This window comes from Xyrauchen texanus, chromosome 4 (genome assembly GCF_025860055.1).
Source record: "Xyrauchen texanus isolate HMW12.3.18 chromosome 4, RBS_HiC_50CHRs, whole genome shotgun sequence".
NCBI classification, from domain to species: domain Eukaryota; kingdom Metazoa; phylum Chordata; class Actinopteri; order Cypriniformes; family Catostomidae; genus Xyrauchen; species Xyrauchen texanus.
This window is the reverse complement of record NC_068279.1, coordinates 21,943,536-21,962,357: the sequence shown is the minus strand read 5'-3', so window position 1 is coordinate 21,962,357 and position 18,822 is coordinate 21,943,536. Positions and strand designations below refer to the sequence as shown.

The window sequence follows — 18,822 nt, the reverse complement described above, 5'->3', positions numbered from 1 at the left end:
CGGTGTGCATTTTCCATTTTGCTTTTTGACTTGAAACTAGTAGCACCTAATAATCATGCAAAAAAAAAACAATGACTTGATTTGACTTTTATGTTACAATATTTTTTCTGCTTAGTCAATAAAATTTCAATGTTCTCTCTTTGCACTTAAACAAACAAGTGAAAGCCAGTGCTGAAACATTTTACCAATCACTTATTGGCACAAATAATTCTGATTCAAAGTAATGGCCAGCATCATCCAATTATGCCAACCAGACTATTGATCTGTTGGTCTTCATGTTAATTCCTCTTATTGGGACAGTTTAGCTTGTTCTTGTGCTGAACATTTTCTCTCAGTGTCCCAGACTCCCTGTATCTTTCTTTTCCCATGTCTTTGCTCTTTAATCTCCTAATGGCACCTTGTCACTATCATTCGATCATCTCTGTTTTCTCTCCCAAGGACCGAAAGATGTTGTCCACAGCCCAGCAGATGCTGCAGGATAGCAGGACGAAAATCGAGCTGATCCGCATGCAGATCGTCAAAGTCACCCAGACCAGAGTGGGAGAGCGAGAGACCACACAGCCAGAGGGTGAGCAAAATTTGTAGTCTCTATGAGGAAGGAGAACATGTAGGAAATTGTGATAACTATGGATTTGTTTAGAGATTATACTAGAATTTTTGCAACCTCAGCACATTCCACTGTTAAAACACTGATTCTTGAGATAAGGGACAAAACATGTTTAAAATATTTTTGAGTTTTTATTTTTTAATACTAAATTAATTTAAAATGGATATATTTATAGACAAAGGTCTCAGCTAATGAACGATGTAAGGGTACAGGTTTTTATAAAGAAATATATATATATTCTTTTGATGTGTAATAACTTGCATCTTACTGTCATTTGTGTCAACTCCATCAGACACACCAAAAAGTGTGCTATTTTAATTTGATTCATCCAACAAAATGTAAAGCCTTTAATTATCTAATAATATTGTTCAGTAAGGGAGTTAAGTGATAAAATACATTCAATATATATATATATATATATATATATATATATATGTATATATATATATTAGGCTGGGCAATATGGCCAAAATTGTTATCACGATAATCTTTTTCATATTGTTCAGATATATATATATATATATATATATATATATATATATATATATATATATATATATATATATATATATATCACGATATACATTTACACATTGCACTTTCTTTTTTTATTTCAAAGTTGATGGAAGAAAAAATAAATTCTAAACAGTCAAAATAGTCTCTACAAAACTGCACAGGGGGTCCAGAAATGGCCAAAGCAGTGGGGTCTGCGGGATCTTTTACCAATTTTACCGTCTTTTACCGTTTATCAATTGAAAATTAATGTTAAAAGATCATCTGTTTGTTCTGAAGCATAGTTACATCAGTCCAGTATTTGTTGGAATATCTTTATATTAAAATTAAATATTTTTTATATTTCTTTAGATTCAGATACCCAAGTATGGGGGCATAGAAGCCCTTGTGACTGTGGAATGATGCTGAATGTGGGTTCTGAGGTGTCCCAAGAGAAAATGTAGATTTTTTTATTTTTATTTAAAAAAACATTTGTATAGTTTCATTAAAGTGAGAGACTAGTCTACCAACTAGTAATTTTAGTCTTTCCTTATCCATTCCAGACATCCAATTAATTTTCACAAAATTATAACAGAAATCGATTTGTTTATTATTAAAGGCTCGTAACATGCTGATTAATAAAGATACATTTATTAATTTTGGTCTAAAAGGTGCTTTGAAACCACATTAACTCCTGCAGCGCTTCATGTCTACACACATGCAGGGAAAAGAGGCAACGCCTGCGGAGCATGACAGGGCAGAAATTATGCATGTTTGGTGCTAGAGAATAATATTCAAGATTACAACGCAGAAAGATCAGAGCTGTTGTCCACATCACTGTTGTCCTGTCGCGCTCTTTACAAGAGACAATGAGAGAGAGAGCGCAATCGTTGTTATGAAGTCTTGCGGTGCGGATGGAATCAATCCGATGTCCGAAGTAACCTAATCGTTAGCAAGGCAGTTAGCATTAACAAGTTCATCCAGTCTGACACTATGTAACCACTGGTGCGTTGTGAGCGAAGCTGAGAGCGTTTTCAATTAATTCCTATGAAAGCCGAGCGTCATGCTCTTAAGGTGGATCGTAGGATTGGCAGCGGTGAGGAGCAAGGTCTCTCTCCTAGCGCTGTGAGTGCCTTTTGAGTGGATTTCGTCCGCCCCAGTGGAAACGCCGCCTGAGAAAGCCAAACTGCTTGTGTTTTAGCGACACGCAGTAAATATAAAAAATTCCACAAAAGCTTATTCTGGATTTTCTTTATCGTGATATATATATCGATATTGTTTTATCGCCCAGCCCTAATATATATATTGAATGAATATATATTTTGTTTCTGTTTCATACTATTCTTAAAATTTTGGAGTTGACAAAATGTTATATTTTTCCACTTTAACCATGTGTTGTACATTGGAGCCATTTCTTTTTTTTTCCTCTGTTGAAGATGCCTCTATAAACTAAACTAAAATGCCAAAATTTATCCCACAATTTTAACAGAAATTATAATAATCAGAATGATGGAGTTGACAATTTGAAGCTGTGACCACAGAGACTTAATAAAAATATCAAATGTACCAGACCATGTGTCCTACTGTTGCATCCACCATGAGCAGGAAGTGGGAAAGGGGTACTCAGAGTTAAAGCTGATCAGGACATTTCCTGATTTATTCAGGATTTGTAAAAAATCTGACAGAGTTGACGCAAAGTGAGGACACAAAAAAAAGAGTTTTTTTTATGGAAAATATTGTTTAAAGTTTTCTTAATGTATTGTTTGATATCTTACAGATCCCTTCATTTCATTTGATATTTATATTCATGAATTTGTTGCATTTTTAAACACTTTGTTTAGCAGTTTAACATTGTGACCTCTTGCTGAGGACAGGTTAAGTTACATGTGCTTCCAATATAGAGCATGCATTAAAAATGAAATTGTTTTAAAATAAAAGTTAAAAAATGCCCTGAGTATACTGAGCATATTTTAAATAAAGATGACTTTTGTATGTAAGACATGTTTTGCCCTTATCTCAAGAATCAGTGAAAAAAATTTAGCTATAGAAATTCCCAAAAGAGTATTGACCTGGTAGAGGGTAGCCAAGTTCTCTCTAATCATTAGGTCAAAGACAGTCGAAAGATAGTTTGATTTGTTTTTGTTCTAAAGGTAGTTTTTGTGCAGGTCGCCCCTCTGAGACAATTAGTCCTCTTGAGCTGCGGGTGGAGGAGCTCAGGCACCATCTGAGGATTGAAGCAGCTGTAGCAGAAGGTGCCAAAAATGTGGTGAAGCAGCTCAGTGTACACAAAGTGCAGGACAGGCGTGCTTTAGCGGAGGTAAGTACTTGCATCTTTCTGTTGACGTGAAGGCTATTGGGAAACCAACAGACATGTATGACACATTGAGATGGAAGTTCATTAGATTATCTCTGCACGTATGGAGTGTCAGTGAACTATAGGGTGCTCCATGGTAATTAATCAATGTTTCACCATTTGTTAAATTTGAATAAAATTGGCTTTACAGTGTTCCCACGGACCCTTAAAGTCTTAAAATGTCTTAAATTCAGTTTTCTCAAATTTAAGGTCATAAAAAAGTCTTAAATATCTTAAAATACAACAAAAGTCTTCATTTATATTTAAAGAGGTCTTAAATTTTGGGGATGGAAAGACAGGAATTGTGATATGACCTAATGTGATTATCAAACTTCAAAAGAATATGATTTGATTTAATGCATGCGCTGCATCCTTCAGAGTGAAAACGCGGCACTGTTGTATTTTCTCCAAGCACATTGGGGATTGTGAGTGTTTTCAGCTGTTGTAGAGCAGTTCACAATCACGAAGCCATATCGGAAATGTATGACAAACCATCACTAAAGATCAACTGTTCATGATGATGATATAATGTTGATGAAATTACAATGTTTACTTTCAATTATTTACATTGTAATACATTGTAGATTATTGTAGGAGTGCACATTTTACATCCCTTATTTGTTCGAATGAGCAGCTGGAAGCATTAATGTGCAAACATTTCAAAATAAGAGTCCCCGGTGTATTTCAAAGTTAAAGTGCTTTTAAAGTTAAAGGTGCATTCAGGAATTTGGAGCTAATTTAAAACATTTAACACATGAACAAATGAATTGTGTTTTAGTGAAGAGTGATCTGAATGGTGTACACTCACATGAGATGAAGACAGTACTCATAATAGTTTTCTATAAAAAGTGTTTTTATTATACATGGTGTGGATCACACCCTTCAATGTGACCCACTGTGTTTCACGAAATGTCGAAGAGAATCCTTGTGCTGATTGGCTGCCGCCTATGTAGATACGCCTGTCTATGCCTAGCGCAGTGTTGTTTGGTGATGCAAAGAGAGAAAAGAACACATTGGAACATACTTATTATTGTGATTTAGAAGTGGAGACAACCGGAGATTCAGAAGAAGCAGCCAAAGAAGGGAAAACGGTCTGAAGCAAGAAGACAGAAAGACCTGCAAAGACAAAGAACTTACACTGGCGGCCAAAAGTTTGGAATAATTTTTAGGAGGAAATTGGTACTTTAATTCAATAAGTGGCATTCAACTGATCACAAGGTATAGTCAGGACATTGCTGATGTAAAAAACAGCACCATCACTATTTGAAAAAAGTCATTTTTGATCAAATCTAGATAGTCCCCATTTCCAGCAGCCATCACTCCAACACCTTATCCTTGAGTAATCATGCTAAATTGCTAATTTGGTACTAGAAAATCACTTGCCATTATATCAAACACAGTTGAAAGCTATTTGGTTCATTAAATGAAGCTTAACATTGTCTTTGTGTTTGTTCACATTAAGCAATAGACTGGCATGTCTTAAGGTCAATATTAGGTCAAAAATGGCAAAAAAGAAATCACTTTCTCGAAACTCGTCAGTCAGTCAGTTTTGAAAAATGAAGGCTATACATTGCTTGGCATTACCAAAAAACTGATGATTTCATACAAAGGTGTACACTTCAAAGAAAAAGAACAACTGGCTCTAACAAAGACTGAAAGAGATGTGGAAGGCCAGATACAACTAAACAAGAGGATAACACAGGCTCTTACAAATACTTTTTCCTCATGTGACCCCGTGTACACATGCGTGGACATTGTATTTTGGCATAGCAGTGATGTCACTCTCCACCCTATGCGGTCCAACTCGCTCCAAAGAGGTGCCATTTGTCTGTGCTTGATTTGTGCTGTTAAATTTAATCTGGTATCTATTTCCTTTCCTTAGAAATAACAGCTTGTATTTTGGAGCAGTTACGTCACTCTCCACCCCATGAAGTCCAAATCGCTCCAAACCGCCGTTGTTCGTTTGTGCCAGTTTTGCCATTGAAAGAAACATCATAACATATTCCTTTCTTTGTATTTAACAAGGAGCCGTGAAATCACGCAGGCTAAACCCCATGTCAGTCACACTTCAAATTCTACGAAACATGGCACAAACCAGCAATGTGCACAAACGGTTGAGACAGTTAAGAGTGATTAACATGGGGTTTAGCCTGCGCAATTTCACGGTTCCCAAAAGCTATCTTGTTACATACAAAGATAGGAATATTTTATTATGTTTCTTTTACCATCACAAATCTAGCACAAACGAACGGCACCGGTTTGGAGCATTTCAGACCACATGGGGTGGAGAGTGACGTCACTGCTCCCGAAAAGTTTCTTGCTATATCTAAGGAAGGGAAATGGTTGCAGTATTTCTTTTAACGGCACAAATCAAGCACAAACTAACTATGTAGGTTTGGAGCGATTTGGTCCACATGGGGTGTGTAGTGACGTCACACAACCAAACATATTATGTATTGCATCTCAAACTCCAAACCAGCACAAATGTAAATTTTTGCTGCATAAAACAGCACAAAAACGAATGGTATAGATTTGGTAATTATTTAATTATATGGGGTGCCATCTTCATGGAGGTCTACAGAATGCACCTTTAAACGTTTAGTATGGTTACCAATTTAAAAAAAAAAAAAACTATTGGAAGATTAACTTCTTTCAACACATTATTGAACCAGCACAATCCAATATCGTCTGACCTCTAATTTTATCTATTTTTGTAATTGCATGTAAACCAATTTGAATTTGCATCTGTGTGGAAAACATGTCTCGAGTATTTTAAACTTGCATTTAGCCTACTCTGTTGTACTGAAAAGCATTGTTAAGACCATGTTGAATGTGTGCCCCTGCCTGTTTAAGTAAGAGTCTTTGATACATGATTTATTTAGAGATTATGTTGGTTTGTTTTGGTATGGGGATATGGTATTAATTTGATTTGTTCAGGTCTTGAAAAAGATCTTAAAGTCTTAACTTTTGATTTTAAAAACTCTGCAGCAACCCTGCTTTAGTTTGGTGCTCTTGAAGCAGCTGTTGAAATTTCTCATCAGTATATTATGAGAAAGATTTGCATGTTACATGGGCATGGTCCTGAATGAAGTCATTAAATGTCGCACAACTCTCGAAGAAATTTGTGCTTGCTGAACTTGTGTTTCTGTGCATATTTATCTGTGTCTAGGCTCAAGCCCGTTTGCACGAGTCCTCTCAGAAACTGGACCTGTTGCGTGTGTCACTGGAGCAGCGGCTTGGAGAACTTCCACACGACCATCCCAAACGAGCTGCCATTAAAGAGGAGCTGACAGTGGGCTCCTCGCCTGTTGTTGGGTTGCAGAGAGATCGCCTGCGCTCTTCATCTTCAGCAGCTTCTTCTTACTTCAAACCAGCCAGCCTGACAGGTATTGACACTGTTGAAATGACTGTGACTACAAGATAGCCTTGAAGGTTATGGAACTCTGATTTCTAGAAGGTGTCAGGGGAATTTGTACTCCATATGTCACCTGCATTAAATGTTGATCTCACACCCTAACATGTAAATTAGTGAAGGAAGTTGGAGAACAGTATGTTTCACTGGTGTGTTTATCAAATATAGCCTTTGCATTGTAGTAACACTGTAAAGTTCAAACAGCCTTCTGAAGACACCCCATCTGCCATTGAGCAAACAAATGGATAGTCCCGTCCCCAACTCGATGATGTTGTGTTGAGCTGGACTGGTTGCTGAAAACAATAAAATAAATTTTTATAGCGCCACAGAGACACAGTGTTTGCAGTTAACCTACAAATGTATTCGATATATTTGTCTCTGCATATTAAGATGGGATAGGTGAAAATGTCACCCTTAAGTTTTAATATGTTTTGAATAAGTATGGCTGTTGGATCATGTATAGCCTTTGTATGTTTTCAGGGCAACTGGAGGTCAGGCTGATGGGTTGTCAGGACCTTCTGGAGTCAGTCCCAGGCCGTTGTCGGGTGAGCAACATCTCCTCCACCCCTGGGAGCCCAACTGAGTCCAAATCAATGAGGATGAGAACCGGACTTTCCACCCGCAACACCAACGGCAAGACCACCAAGACAGATGAGCTCTCCTGTGAGTATCTCAAGAGCAATCTGCCTTTTCCTGTCTCATCTAAATGGATGAATCTAAAATAGAGAAACGGAATGTACTTTAGTGGAAGACTCGTTTTCCTATAGTAAGAGTCTTTGTGATTTAAAAACTAAAATTCTAAATAATTAAAATTCTCAAATTATTTACTCACCCTCATGATATCCCAGGTGTGTATGACTTTCTTTCTTCATCAGAACATATTTGAAGAAAAATAGAAAAATATCTTTGCTCAGTAGGTTCTTAAAATGAAAGTGGATGGTGATCTGATTTTTGAAGCTCAAAACAATCACAGACAGTCAGCCTAAACATCATTGATATGACTCCAGCAGTTAAATTAATGTCTTCTGAAGCAATAGGATTTCTTTTGGTGCAAAAAAGATAAATATTTAAGTACTTTTTAAACATTAAATCATCGCTTCCAGGAAGCTTCACGAGAGGGTGGAGTTCAAGCGGTCTCTCGTGTGATGTATTCGCGATGCCATGATACAGAGGTAATCTCACGTTCTCCACTCGGTTGAGACATCCAGGTTAAGCACACAAACACACCAATGTGAGTAAAGAAACCGATACAAATACAGATCTAAACCGAACCAACCAAGCTACTGTACAGCATTCCTCCTCATCACTTGCAAACAGCACTGCTCTTCCGGCTGTGATGCACGTCTGTCAGTTCTCGTGTGTTTCAAATGGCAAAGAGATTACATCACACGTGCTTGCCGCTTCTGACTGGAAGCATGATTTAGAGTAAAAAAAAAAAAAAGGACTTAAATATTTATCTTTTTCACACCAAAGCGATCATTTTGCTTTAGAAGACATTAATTTAACAGCTGGTGTTGTTGTATGGATGATATTTATGCTGACTGTGATTTTTGGAGCTTTAAAAATAGAAATCTCCATTCACTTCAAATAAGAATTATTATGTAGTCATTCAATTTCATATGGATTTCAGTAAGTGAGATGCTTAATGATAAAATGTTTTATTTATTTATTTTTTGTGTTCTCACAGCCGAGATCAGCGCTTTATTGAAGGTGGATAACAAGATAGTTGGTCGCACACATTGGCGACCGCTGAGTAAAGAGGCCTGGGATCAAAGCTTCACCATTGAGCTTGAGCGGGTCAGTGCCAGCAATCTCTACTGCATATTTCATAAACATTTAGTGAAATAAGGAGCTCATGCTTAATGCAAGTCATAATCTTCCAATTCCATATTTTAGCTGAAGATCTGGGAGCCTTTAAACCATGCAATTTATTATTGTCAATCAGCCCATGCAACTGTTGCCACATCTGTTTTACAGAAATTGTCTGTGATGACCATTGGCTGCAGGCTTTTCCCCACCTTCATTAACACTGCTTTACTCCCAGAGTGCACTCAGCCACCTCCAGAGTAATCCACAACTAATCCCTCAACATTACTGTAATCTTTTGCTCACCCCTTGGGCACAGCCACATAGCTGGACAATTAAATCTCTAGCTCTTTGATGGCTGATTGAGCTTTAGCAGCCTAAAATGAGAACTACGGCACAAGGACATCGGAGCAACCGGTGTTCGTGTCTACCATCGCCAGACACTGTTAAAATATAAGATTCATGCAACAACCAAGCTGCATGATGATCTGCAGGAGTTGCTACGCAAACTCTGCTTGCTGCATAGACCAGGCCTCCAGTTCTCTGCGTCGCCTGATGCCGGTGCCCGGGGGAAGGGACGTCATAAGCAGTGTGCGAGGAAGCGAAAACGCGGTAAGAGGGCGGGGTCCATTCTAGGCTAAAAACTGAGACTGCTGTGTCTTTGTTTTCACGGAGACGTGGCTCAACGACAGAGTTCCGGACACCGCCATTCAGCTAGACAGACTCGCCTCGTTTCGTGCTGACAGAAATGCAGCTCTGTGCGGTTAGACTCGTGGTGGTGGCTTGTGTGTTTACATCAACACGGAATGGTGCAATAACTATTCTAGTCTCTAGTTACTGCTCATCGCTGGTGGAGCTTGTGAATGTTAGATGCAGACCTTTTTATTTACAATGGGAATTAATCACTGTTATTATAACCAGAGTTTACATTCCCCCCAGCGCTAACGCTAAGGAAGCGCTCTGTGAACTGTATGGGGCTATGAGCGAACTGCAGAACGCTCACCCTGACGGACTGTTTATTGTCGCCGGAGATTTCAACCATGCAAATCTCAATACAGTGCTCCCTAAATTCCATCAGTATGTGGACTTTGCAACGAGAGGTCGAACATGCTTGATCTTGTTTACACAAACATCCCAGGCCCCCACCTCGGCTACTCAGACCACATCTCTGTAATGCTAATTCCAGCATACAGACCACTCGTCAGATGCACAAAACCGCTCCAGAAGCAGGTGAAAACCTGGCCAGCAGGAGCCATCTCTGCTCTTCAGGACTGTTTTGAGTGTCCTGACTGGCACATGTTCAGGGAGGCTGCAACATATGGCGACTCTACCAACTTGGAGGAATACACAGCATCAGTGACCAGCTACATCAGCAAGTGCATTGATGTCACCTTCTCCAAGACCATCACCACACGCTATAACCAGAAGCCGTGGATGACTGCGGAGGTGCGTGCGCTGCTGAGGACCCGAGACAAGGCTGCCCTAAGAACAGCGAGGGCCAAACTGTCCTGGGCCATCAGAGAGGCAAAGCGCACACATGCCCAGAGAATCCACAGTCACTTCCAGGACAGCGGCGACACGTGGTGCTTGTGGCAGGGCATCCAGGCCATCACCAACTACAGGACAACATCAGATGCCTGTGATAAAGATGCCTCCCTTCCAGATGCACTGAACGACTTCTATGCTAGGTTTGAAGCACAGAATGACGTGGTGGCGAGGTAGACCACCCCTCCTCCCAACGACCAGATGCTCTGTCTTACCACGGCCGATGTGAGGAAAACTCTACGTAGAGTCAACCCACGTAAGGCTGCTGGACCAGACAACATTCCTGGCAGAGTGCTCATGTGCAGACCAGCTGGCAGATGTTCTACATCTCTCTGAGCAGCGCCGTTGTTCCAACGTGCTTCATGGACACCACCATCGACCCCATGCCAAAGAAGTCTTCAGTGTAATGCCTCAACGACTACCGTCCCGTCCCACTAACACCCATCATCATGAAGTGCTTCGAGAGGCTCGTCATGAGGCACATTAAGACCCAGCTGCCCCCCTCACTAGATCCACTGCAGTTCGTGTATCGTCCAAACTGTTCAACAGACAACATCATCACCACCCTCCATCTGGCCCTCACCCACCTAGATAAAAAGGACTCATACGTTCGAATGCTGTTCATAGACTTCAGCTCAGCATTCAACACAATAATTCCTGAACACCTGATTGGAAAGCTGAACCTGCTGGGCCTGGACTCCTCCCTCTGCAACTTGATCGTGGACTTCCTGACTGGGAGACCTCAGTCAGTCCGGATCGGGAACAGCATCTCCACCACCACCACACTGAGCACTGGGCCCCCAAGGGCTGTGTGCTCAGTCCACTGCTGTTCACTCTGCTGACTCACAACTGTGCAGCAAAGCACAACTTGTACCACATCATTAAACGACCGTGGTGGGTCTCATCAGCAAGAACGACGAGTCAGCATACAGAGAGGAGGTGCAGCGGCTAACGGACTGGTGTAGAGCCAACAACTTGTCTCTGAATGTGGACAAAACAAAAGAGATGGTTGTTGACTTTAGGAGGGCACAGAGTGACCGCTCTCCACTGAACATCGACGGCTCCTCTGTGGAGATCGTCAAGAGCACCAAATTCCTTGGTGTTCACCTGGCGGAGAACTTCACCTGGTCCCTCAACACCAGCTCTATTACCAAGAAAGCCCAGCAGCGTGTCTACATTCTTCGAAGGCTGAGGAAAGCACATACCCACCCCGTCCCTTACATTCTATAGAGGGACTATTGAGAGCATCCTGAGCAGCTGCATCACTGCCTGGTTTGGGACTTGCACCGTTTCGGACCGCAAAGCCCTGCAGAGGATAGTGAGGACCGCTGAGAAGATAATCGGGGGGGTCTCCATCAAAGACATTTACAAAAAACACTGCATCCGCAAAGCAACCAGCATTGTGGACGACCCCACACACCCCTCACACAAACTCTTCACCCTCCTGCCGTCTGGCAAGAAGCATTCGGGCCCTCATGGCCAGACTGTGTAACAGCTTCTTTCCCCAAGCCATCAGACTTCTCAATACTCGAAGACTGGTTTGACACACACACACGTGTCCTGAGTTGCACTTTAATTATTGTCACTTTATACCTGGCTGCTACCTCAATAACTGCTATGTGCATAGAACACTCATCTCATAGTATGTTATGTTTATATTTGGCATTTTTAGAAACTATCATCTTTTTGCACTACTGTGTACTGGTCAGCGCTGCACTGTCTCTCACTGTGCCTATTGTCCTGTTCATTTTTTTGTAATTTATTGTACTGTCCCATACTTTTTGCACACGTTTGCATGTGCACTTTATATAGGTATTTAGTCTGTGTAGTCTCATGTGGTTCTGTGTTTGTCCTATGCTGTTTTATGTTGCACCATGGTCCTGGAGGAACGTTGTCTCATTTCACTGTGTACTGTACTATCTGTATATGGTTGAATGACAATAAAAACCACTTGACTTGAATGAATTTGTGGCTGACATGAGGTACTGGCTCAGAGCCAGCAGATGTTCTATTTTGCAGTATTAGGCAGATTTAGCTATTCATATTAGAGAGCTAACAGGTGTTATACACAAAGTGATAATCATAAAAGGACAAACAGCCTTTGAATAGTAGCTACAATCATGAAATGCATGTTTCAGTTTTAATAGAATTTTAATTAACATGCACAATTTTATAGAATTTTAATTAACATCCACTTTTTTGCCAATAAAGATAAATCAGAATTCAGTTAATGTGAAGTCAGTAATGTAGTCTTAAGGTGCTGGAGGAACTGTTGATATCTTATTCTTTATTTTTGCCCCTTACATAAACTTTGACCCCTGTAGTCTCGTGAGTTGGAGATTGCAGTGTACTGGCAAGACTGGAGATCTCTGTGTGCCGTGAAGTTCCTGCGTTTAGAAGACTTCCTAGACAACCAGCGCCACGGCATGTGCCTTTACTTAGAGCCACAGGGCATGCTGTTCACAGAGGTGAGAACCTCTCAACACCATTTTCGTTGTGTTAAATCAGGTTACAACACCGAGCCAAAAACATTATAAGAGTATACAGCTGCTGGTTTACAGTATGCATCAATGATTAAAAACGTAATAAATATAATCAGCTATTTATTGCACTGTTTGATTGCAGGTGAGATTCATCAACCCTGTCATCGAGCGTTATCCTAAACTACAGAGACAAAAACGGATTTTCCCAAAAGAAAAAGGTGTGCTTGACCTCCCTTTTCTCCAGTGTTTTCTCATCCTTATGGTATTTCACATTCTCATAAAGAGGATAGTAGGAGTGACATGAATCTTAATCATGGTGTAGAATTTCTTGGTTTCATAATATCTGGATTGTTTCTAAGCAATGGCTTCCCTGAGTCATCAAGGGAAAAATATTAAAACAAAATTCCCTGATTACATTTATGAAGCTATTAACTAGATTTGTTCCGATTTCAGTGTTCAGGAAAGATGTATCAAAGTAATGCTTCTGTATTGCTTGTTTAATAAATGTTCCTGATTTAAAGGGGTGATGACACGAGGAACATTTTCCTTGGTCTTTTAACATGAGGTCATTGAACTATAAAAACATACTGTAAGTTTCAGAACTCAAAACGTCCTCCTCACTGCATAAAGAGCATTTGTTTAGCCCAAGCTGCCAAAATGACTCCTCTACTTCCTCCACATTTTGATGTCACACTGTGATAGACAGTTGCATCTGACCAACTCCACAACAACACATCAACAACTTCTTTACCTTATCACTTCCGTAACTCCACCCATTAGCGGTGAGCATTGAGATAATGGTGAGCAGAGAGCCAATCACTACAGTAGCCATTTATTGCCAAGTCTTAAAGGAGAAGAAGCTCCAAAACCAAGCATTTCTAATAGACGGTCAGAATGAGGGTGGAAAATGTTTTACAAATATTTGAGGTTTTTCTTTGTTAGAAAAAAAAACTTTGCATATTAAAAAAATAATAAGGCATGTCATTACCCCTTTAAAGGAATAGTTTACCAAAAATTAAAGTTCTCTCATCATTTACTCACCCTTATGCCACCCCAGATATGTATGATTTTCTTTCATCTGCTGAACTCAAATGAAAATTTTTAGTCCGCGCTTTCAAGAGAGAGTCGAGTTCCGGCGTATGATGTAGGCGTAGTGTAAGCTCTGATGAGAAGTGACGAACCGGATGAGCGCAGAAGATGGAGGAAGCCAGTGAACGTGCGGACGGCCGTTACCGGAAGCCAGTTATTATAGTCCCTTTATGTGCTTTTTAGAGTGTCAGAATATTGGCACCCATAAACTTGAATTGTATGGACCAACAAAGCTAAAATATTTTTTAAAAATCATAATTTGTGTTCTGCAGAAGAAAGTAAGTCAGATACATCTGGGATAGTTTGAGGGTGAGTAAATGAGATCATTTTCATTTTTGGGTGAACTTTCCCGTAATGTTTATCTTTTAGGAAAGAATTTCCTGCGGGCTGCACAGATGAACATGAATTTTGCCACATGGGGGCGTCTGATGATGAGTGTTCTGCCTCCCTGCAACAGCACTGTCAACGCCCTGAGCCCCCCGCTGCCAGGCTCAGAGCCCATGTCCCCTCCATCTGTGTCCACACCCCCTTCCTCTGGGTGAGATATACGCAGTTGTCCCTGGGGTTTTTGTCAAACCAGATGTGACTGAGGAAAATCTATGTCTGCATCTGTATTCTATTTTGGTTGATTGGCCCATTAATCCCAGGTTTTGTTTCTGTCTGAAATATTAGTGAATTTCTTTCTCTGTTGTGGCTGTTTAACACAGAGGCTCAGCTGTTGTTAAACTGAATTTCAGTGAGGAGCGTCCCGCCAAGCCCCTACGGCTTCACTTGGCAAAGACCCCCATGACTGACACATCACTTTCTGTAAGTACAACATCTTGTGGAAAAATACTTGCCTTGATTTGTAGTTCTTTATGGCTTTGGTAGAGTTTAAGTTGTAATTGTGATTTGGTATTCGTTTCCCAGACTCCTGCCAGAGGGAATTTCTTTGAGGACCAAGTTTTTAAAGGCAGGTCTGTGGCCCTGCCTAAACCTCAGTAAGTCACTGTATTATTTATTAATTATGCTTGTTAATAATTAAGGCAAACATCACTTGCTGCTCATAGTCAAGGTTCGAGGTGTTGAAAAGTTTGTAAACCAAAGCATTACATTTTGATTAACTATATCTCCAACCATGCAGTTTGTTGAGCAGAGTTGTTTGGTTTTTTTTTTACTTTTCAAAGCAATCAGACTTATTATATTGTCACCTGGCAGATGATAAAACAGGCAAAAAGTATACTTCAATATTAAATGTGCCCATATACTTTTTGAGGATACAATTTGAAGGAGGTCTTAGATACAGCCAATTTGATTACATGCATGATTTTGATGCTTTAAAATGTGATGTGAGAATGCTCTAGACTGGCAACATGATTATAGGTTCTTATAGTGTAAGAACTTAGCTCTGATGTGTGGTTTTCAAAGTCGTTTACCCTTAGTCCCACAGTCCAACTCTCTATAGTTGTGCTTATCTCACTGTCTGTTGTTTATATTCTGTTTCACAGGAGGAAAGAGGGAATGCAGATGGAAGACTTTAACTGCATTTCTGTTTTAGGAAGAGGGCATTTTGGAAAGGTAAGCCTGCAGTTGTCCTTTTCCACTGTAATCAGATCATTCTGGTTGGTGCCATTGTCTCAGTGTCATTGTTGTCTCTCATTTAAGGTCCTGCTGGCTGAGTTCAAGAGGACTGGGAAACTGTATGCCATCAAAGCCCTAAAGAAAGGGGATGTTGTGACCCGGGATGAAGTGGACAGGTGATGTTCTGTAACAATATGTCATGAATGCCTTCCTGTACATTGCAAATTTCATCATGAATTAGTGCTTTCACAAATGTAAATATTGTAGGGCTTTTAAATATTTTAATCTTTTACAAATGTCTGTTATATGTTCTGAAGTTTGATTATAGACAGGATTTAGATCATCTTAACTCTGAAAGGGTTTGTTCACCCAAATGAGACAATTCTCATAATTTATGGAGAAAGAGACAAATTTAGAGTGAGTAGGGGAATATTGTTCAAGACCTGCATGACAGATGTCTGTGGAACACAAAAGGAGAAATTGACATTGCTCATTTTTTGTCATACAATGAAAGTGACTGAGGCTGTCAGTCCCAAACATAATGCATATCATTTTGCATTGTTGTTACGCAACATAAAAAGTCATATGGGTTTGAAACAACATGAGAGTGAGTAAATGATGTCAGAGCTTTCATTTTTGGGTGAACTATCCCTTTAACTGGCTTGAAAGTTTTTCAGTGCAAATGCTGTCTGGATGAAGATGCAAATAAAATCGTTTTAGATTACATGGACAAATTAAAGTTAATATTTAGATTATACTCCCAGCTTTATTTGGACTTATATTATATTGTGACTTAATTTTATCTTTCATAGCTTAATGTGTGAAAAGAGTATTTTTGAGACCATTAATGCATCCCGCCATCCATTCCTGGTGAACCTGTATGGGTGCTTCCAGACGCCTGACCATGTGTGCTTTGTGATGGAGTATTCACCTGGAGGAGACCTGATGACCCACATCCACAGCAACATCTTCTCTGAACGACAGTCTAGGTACACATACACAGCCACTCTCTCTTTTAATAAAGAATGTTTACATATGTATTTACACAAGTGCTACACTTGTTCACATGAGATGTTTACACATTCTCAGACAGACCCTCTTAATGGATATTTTTGCATTTACATATTGCTCTTGCTCTGAATGTAAACTGAATGTTTTTTTCTGTCAGGTTTTATAGTGCCTGTGTATTACAGGGCCTGGAGTTTCTGCACCAGAACAAAATTGTGTATAGGTAATGCACTCTTATTCTATTTAAACCAAAAATGCTATCATGTGCATTTGTGAAATAATGCATGTGATCTTGTGTACAATTTCTCTCTTTCCTTCTCCATAGGGACCTAAAGCTTGACAATCTGTTGCTGGATTCTGATGGCTTTGTGAGAATTGCAGATTTTGGACTCTGTAAAGAAGGTACATTCAAAATACTGTTTGAGATTTTATTTTCTCTCCTGTATGGAAATTTCTGTAGTTCTCCTTAAATTACAGTATTTAAGCAGAGAGTCCCTGAAGTCTTTTCACAATTCAGGTATGGGACATGGCGATCGTACATCAACCTTTTGTGGCACCCCAGAGTTTCTGGCCCCAGAGGTTTTGACAGACAACAATTACACCCGTGCAGTGGACTGGTGGGGTCTGGGTGTGCTCATCTATGAGATGCTAGTGGGAGAGGTTAGTCCTCAGACTCTCAGTATGGTATTACTAACTTGGGGCCATAAGCTCTATTATACCACACAGTCTAAAATCGGTTGTGTTTATGTAGGATAAAAGCTATATGTTTATTTGAGAACTTATAATAATTAGGTAATGCATAAGGGTGACTTATGTGGTCCTGCACAGGCAAAATTAATGTATTAAAGGAATGTTCCGGGTTCAATACAAGTGAAGTTCAATCAACATCATTTGTGGCATAATATTGACTACCACAAAAATTTACAGTGCATCCGCAATGTATTCACAGCGCTTCACTTTTTCCACATTTTGTTATGTTACAGCCTTATTCCAAAATTGATTTAATTAATTGCTTTCCTCAAAATTCTACAAACAATACCCCATAATGACAAAGTGAAAGTAGTTTCTTTTGAAATCTTTGCAAATTTATACAAAATTAATAAAATCAGATGTACATTAATATTCACAGCCTTTGCCATGACACTCAAAATTGAGCTCAGGTGCATCCAGTTTCCACTGATCATCCTTGAGATGTTTCTACAAATTGATTGGAGTCCACCTGTGGTAAATTCAGTTGATTGGACATGATTTGGAAAGGCACACACCTGTCTATATAAAGTCCCACAGTTAACAGCTCATGTCATAGCACAAACCAAGCCATGAAGTCCAAGGAATTGTCTGTAGACCTCCGAGACAGGATTGTATTGAGGCACAGATCTGGGGAAGGGTACAGAAAGATTTCTGCAGAATTAAAGGTCCCAATTAGCACAATGGCCTCCATCATCCTTAAATGGAAGAAGTTTGGAACCACCAGGACTCTTCCTAGAGCTGGCCGCCCGGCCAAACTGAGCGACCGGGGGAGAAGGGCCTTAGTCAGGGAGGTGACCAAGAACCCGATGGTCACTCAGACAGAGCTCCAGCATTTCAGAAGAATCACCATCTCTGCAGCACTCCTCCAATCAGGCCTGTATGGTAGAGTGGCCAGACGGAAGCCACTCCTCAGTAAAATGCACATGATAGCCCGTCTGGAGTTTGCCAAAAGGCACCTGAAGGACTCTCAGACCATGAGAAACAAAATTCTGATTTTGAAAATTCTGAAATCTGATGAAACCAACAGCTTATGTGCCATACCTCCCGACATCACCTTGGAAAATTATTCTCCATTCTTATCATGGCTGCTAATGGTTCCAGGGCAAGACAGACCAATAATGGTATATAATGGTAATAATATAAACTCCTAGCTAATGTGGAGCAAATTCTGTAGCACAAGATCTAAAACACTCAGCAGCAAAGCATCTGGGCCCGGAGCCTTGCTTCTAGGCAAGGCCTTAATTACCTCGACAACCTAATGATCATCAGTGTTAGGTGTGTAAATATTACCCAAAATCAACCTTTGCCCCTGAATTTCTGCTAAAACTATAATGGCTCTTCCTAATTTATCTTTAATCTGTTTGAGACATTTGAATTGTAGATGTTTACTTATAAATTATAATGACTCCCCTGCTCTTACTTTAAAAAATTTATTATATATATATATATATATATATATATATATATATATATATATATATATATATATATATAATAATAATAATAATAATAATTTTACCTTTATTTAACCAGGAAAGGCTCTTGAGGTTACAAATCTCTTTTTCAAGAGCATCTTGGCCAAGTCATTTCACATTTACAAACAGACAACATAAAACAATTAAAAAGTCAGAAAATACAATCAAAAACCTAACAACACTAGTTAAAAACATTGACAGGACAAAGAATCAGTCTCAAAAGCTTTCATCAATGACTTAAA

General features: G+C 39.6%; 1 protein-coding gene across 4 annotated transcripts in view; it reads left to right on the top strand.

The window, feature by feature from the left end:
• Positions 1–18,822, top strand: part of LOC127642031 (serine/threonine-protein kinase N2-like) — a 39,614-nt gene that overhangs the window by 14,680 nt on the left and 6,112 nt on the right. For 3 of the 4 annotated variants that reach the window (XM_052124775.1, XM_052124788.1, XM_052124794.1), the window contains 16 exons: positions 439–568; positions 3,265–3,416; positions 6,622–6,838; positions 7,345–7,527; positions 8,552–8,661; positions 12,540–12,683; positions 12,841–12,916; positions 14,157–14,325; positions 14,495–14,594; positions 14,697–14,767; positions 15,275–15,344; positions 15,432–15,523; positions 16,160–16,336; positions 16,516–16,578; positions 16,681–16,757; positions 16,873–17,015. In XM_052124775.1, the coding sequence (XP_051980735.1) occupies positions 439–568; positions 3,265–3,416; positions 6,622–6,838; positions 7,345–7,527; positions 8,552–8,661; positions 12,540–12,683; positions 12,841–12,916; positions 14,157–14,325; positions 14,495–14,594; positions 14,697–14,767; positions 15,275–15,344; positions 15,432–15,523; positions 16,160–16,336; positions 16,516–16,578; positions 16,681–16,757; positions 16,873–17,015 (1,974 nt within the window). The remainder of the gene's footprint in view (positions 1–438; positions 569–3,264; positions 3,417–6,621; positions 6,839–7,344; positions 7,528–8,551; positions 8,662–12,539; positions 12,684–12,840; positions 12,917–14,156; positions 14,326–14,494; positions 14,595–14,696; positions 14,768–15,274; positions 15,345–15,431; positions 15,524–16,159; positions 16,337–16,515; positions 16,579–16,680; positions 16,758–16,872; positions 17,016–18,822) is intronic. The other variant, XM_052124780.1, reaches the window with a different exon arrangement.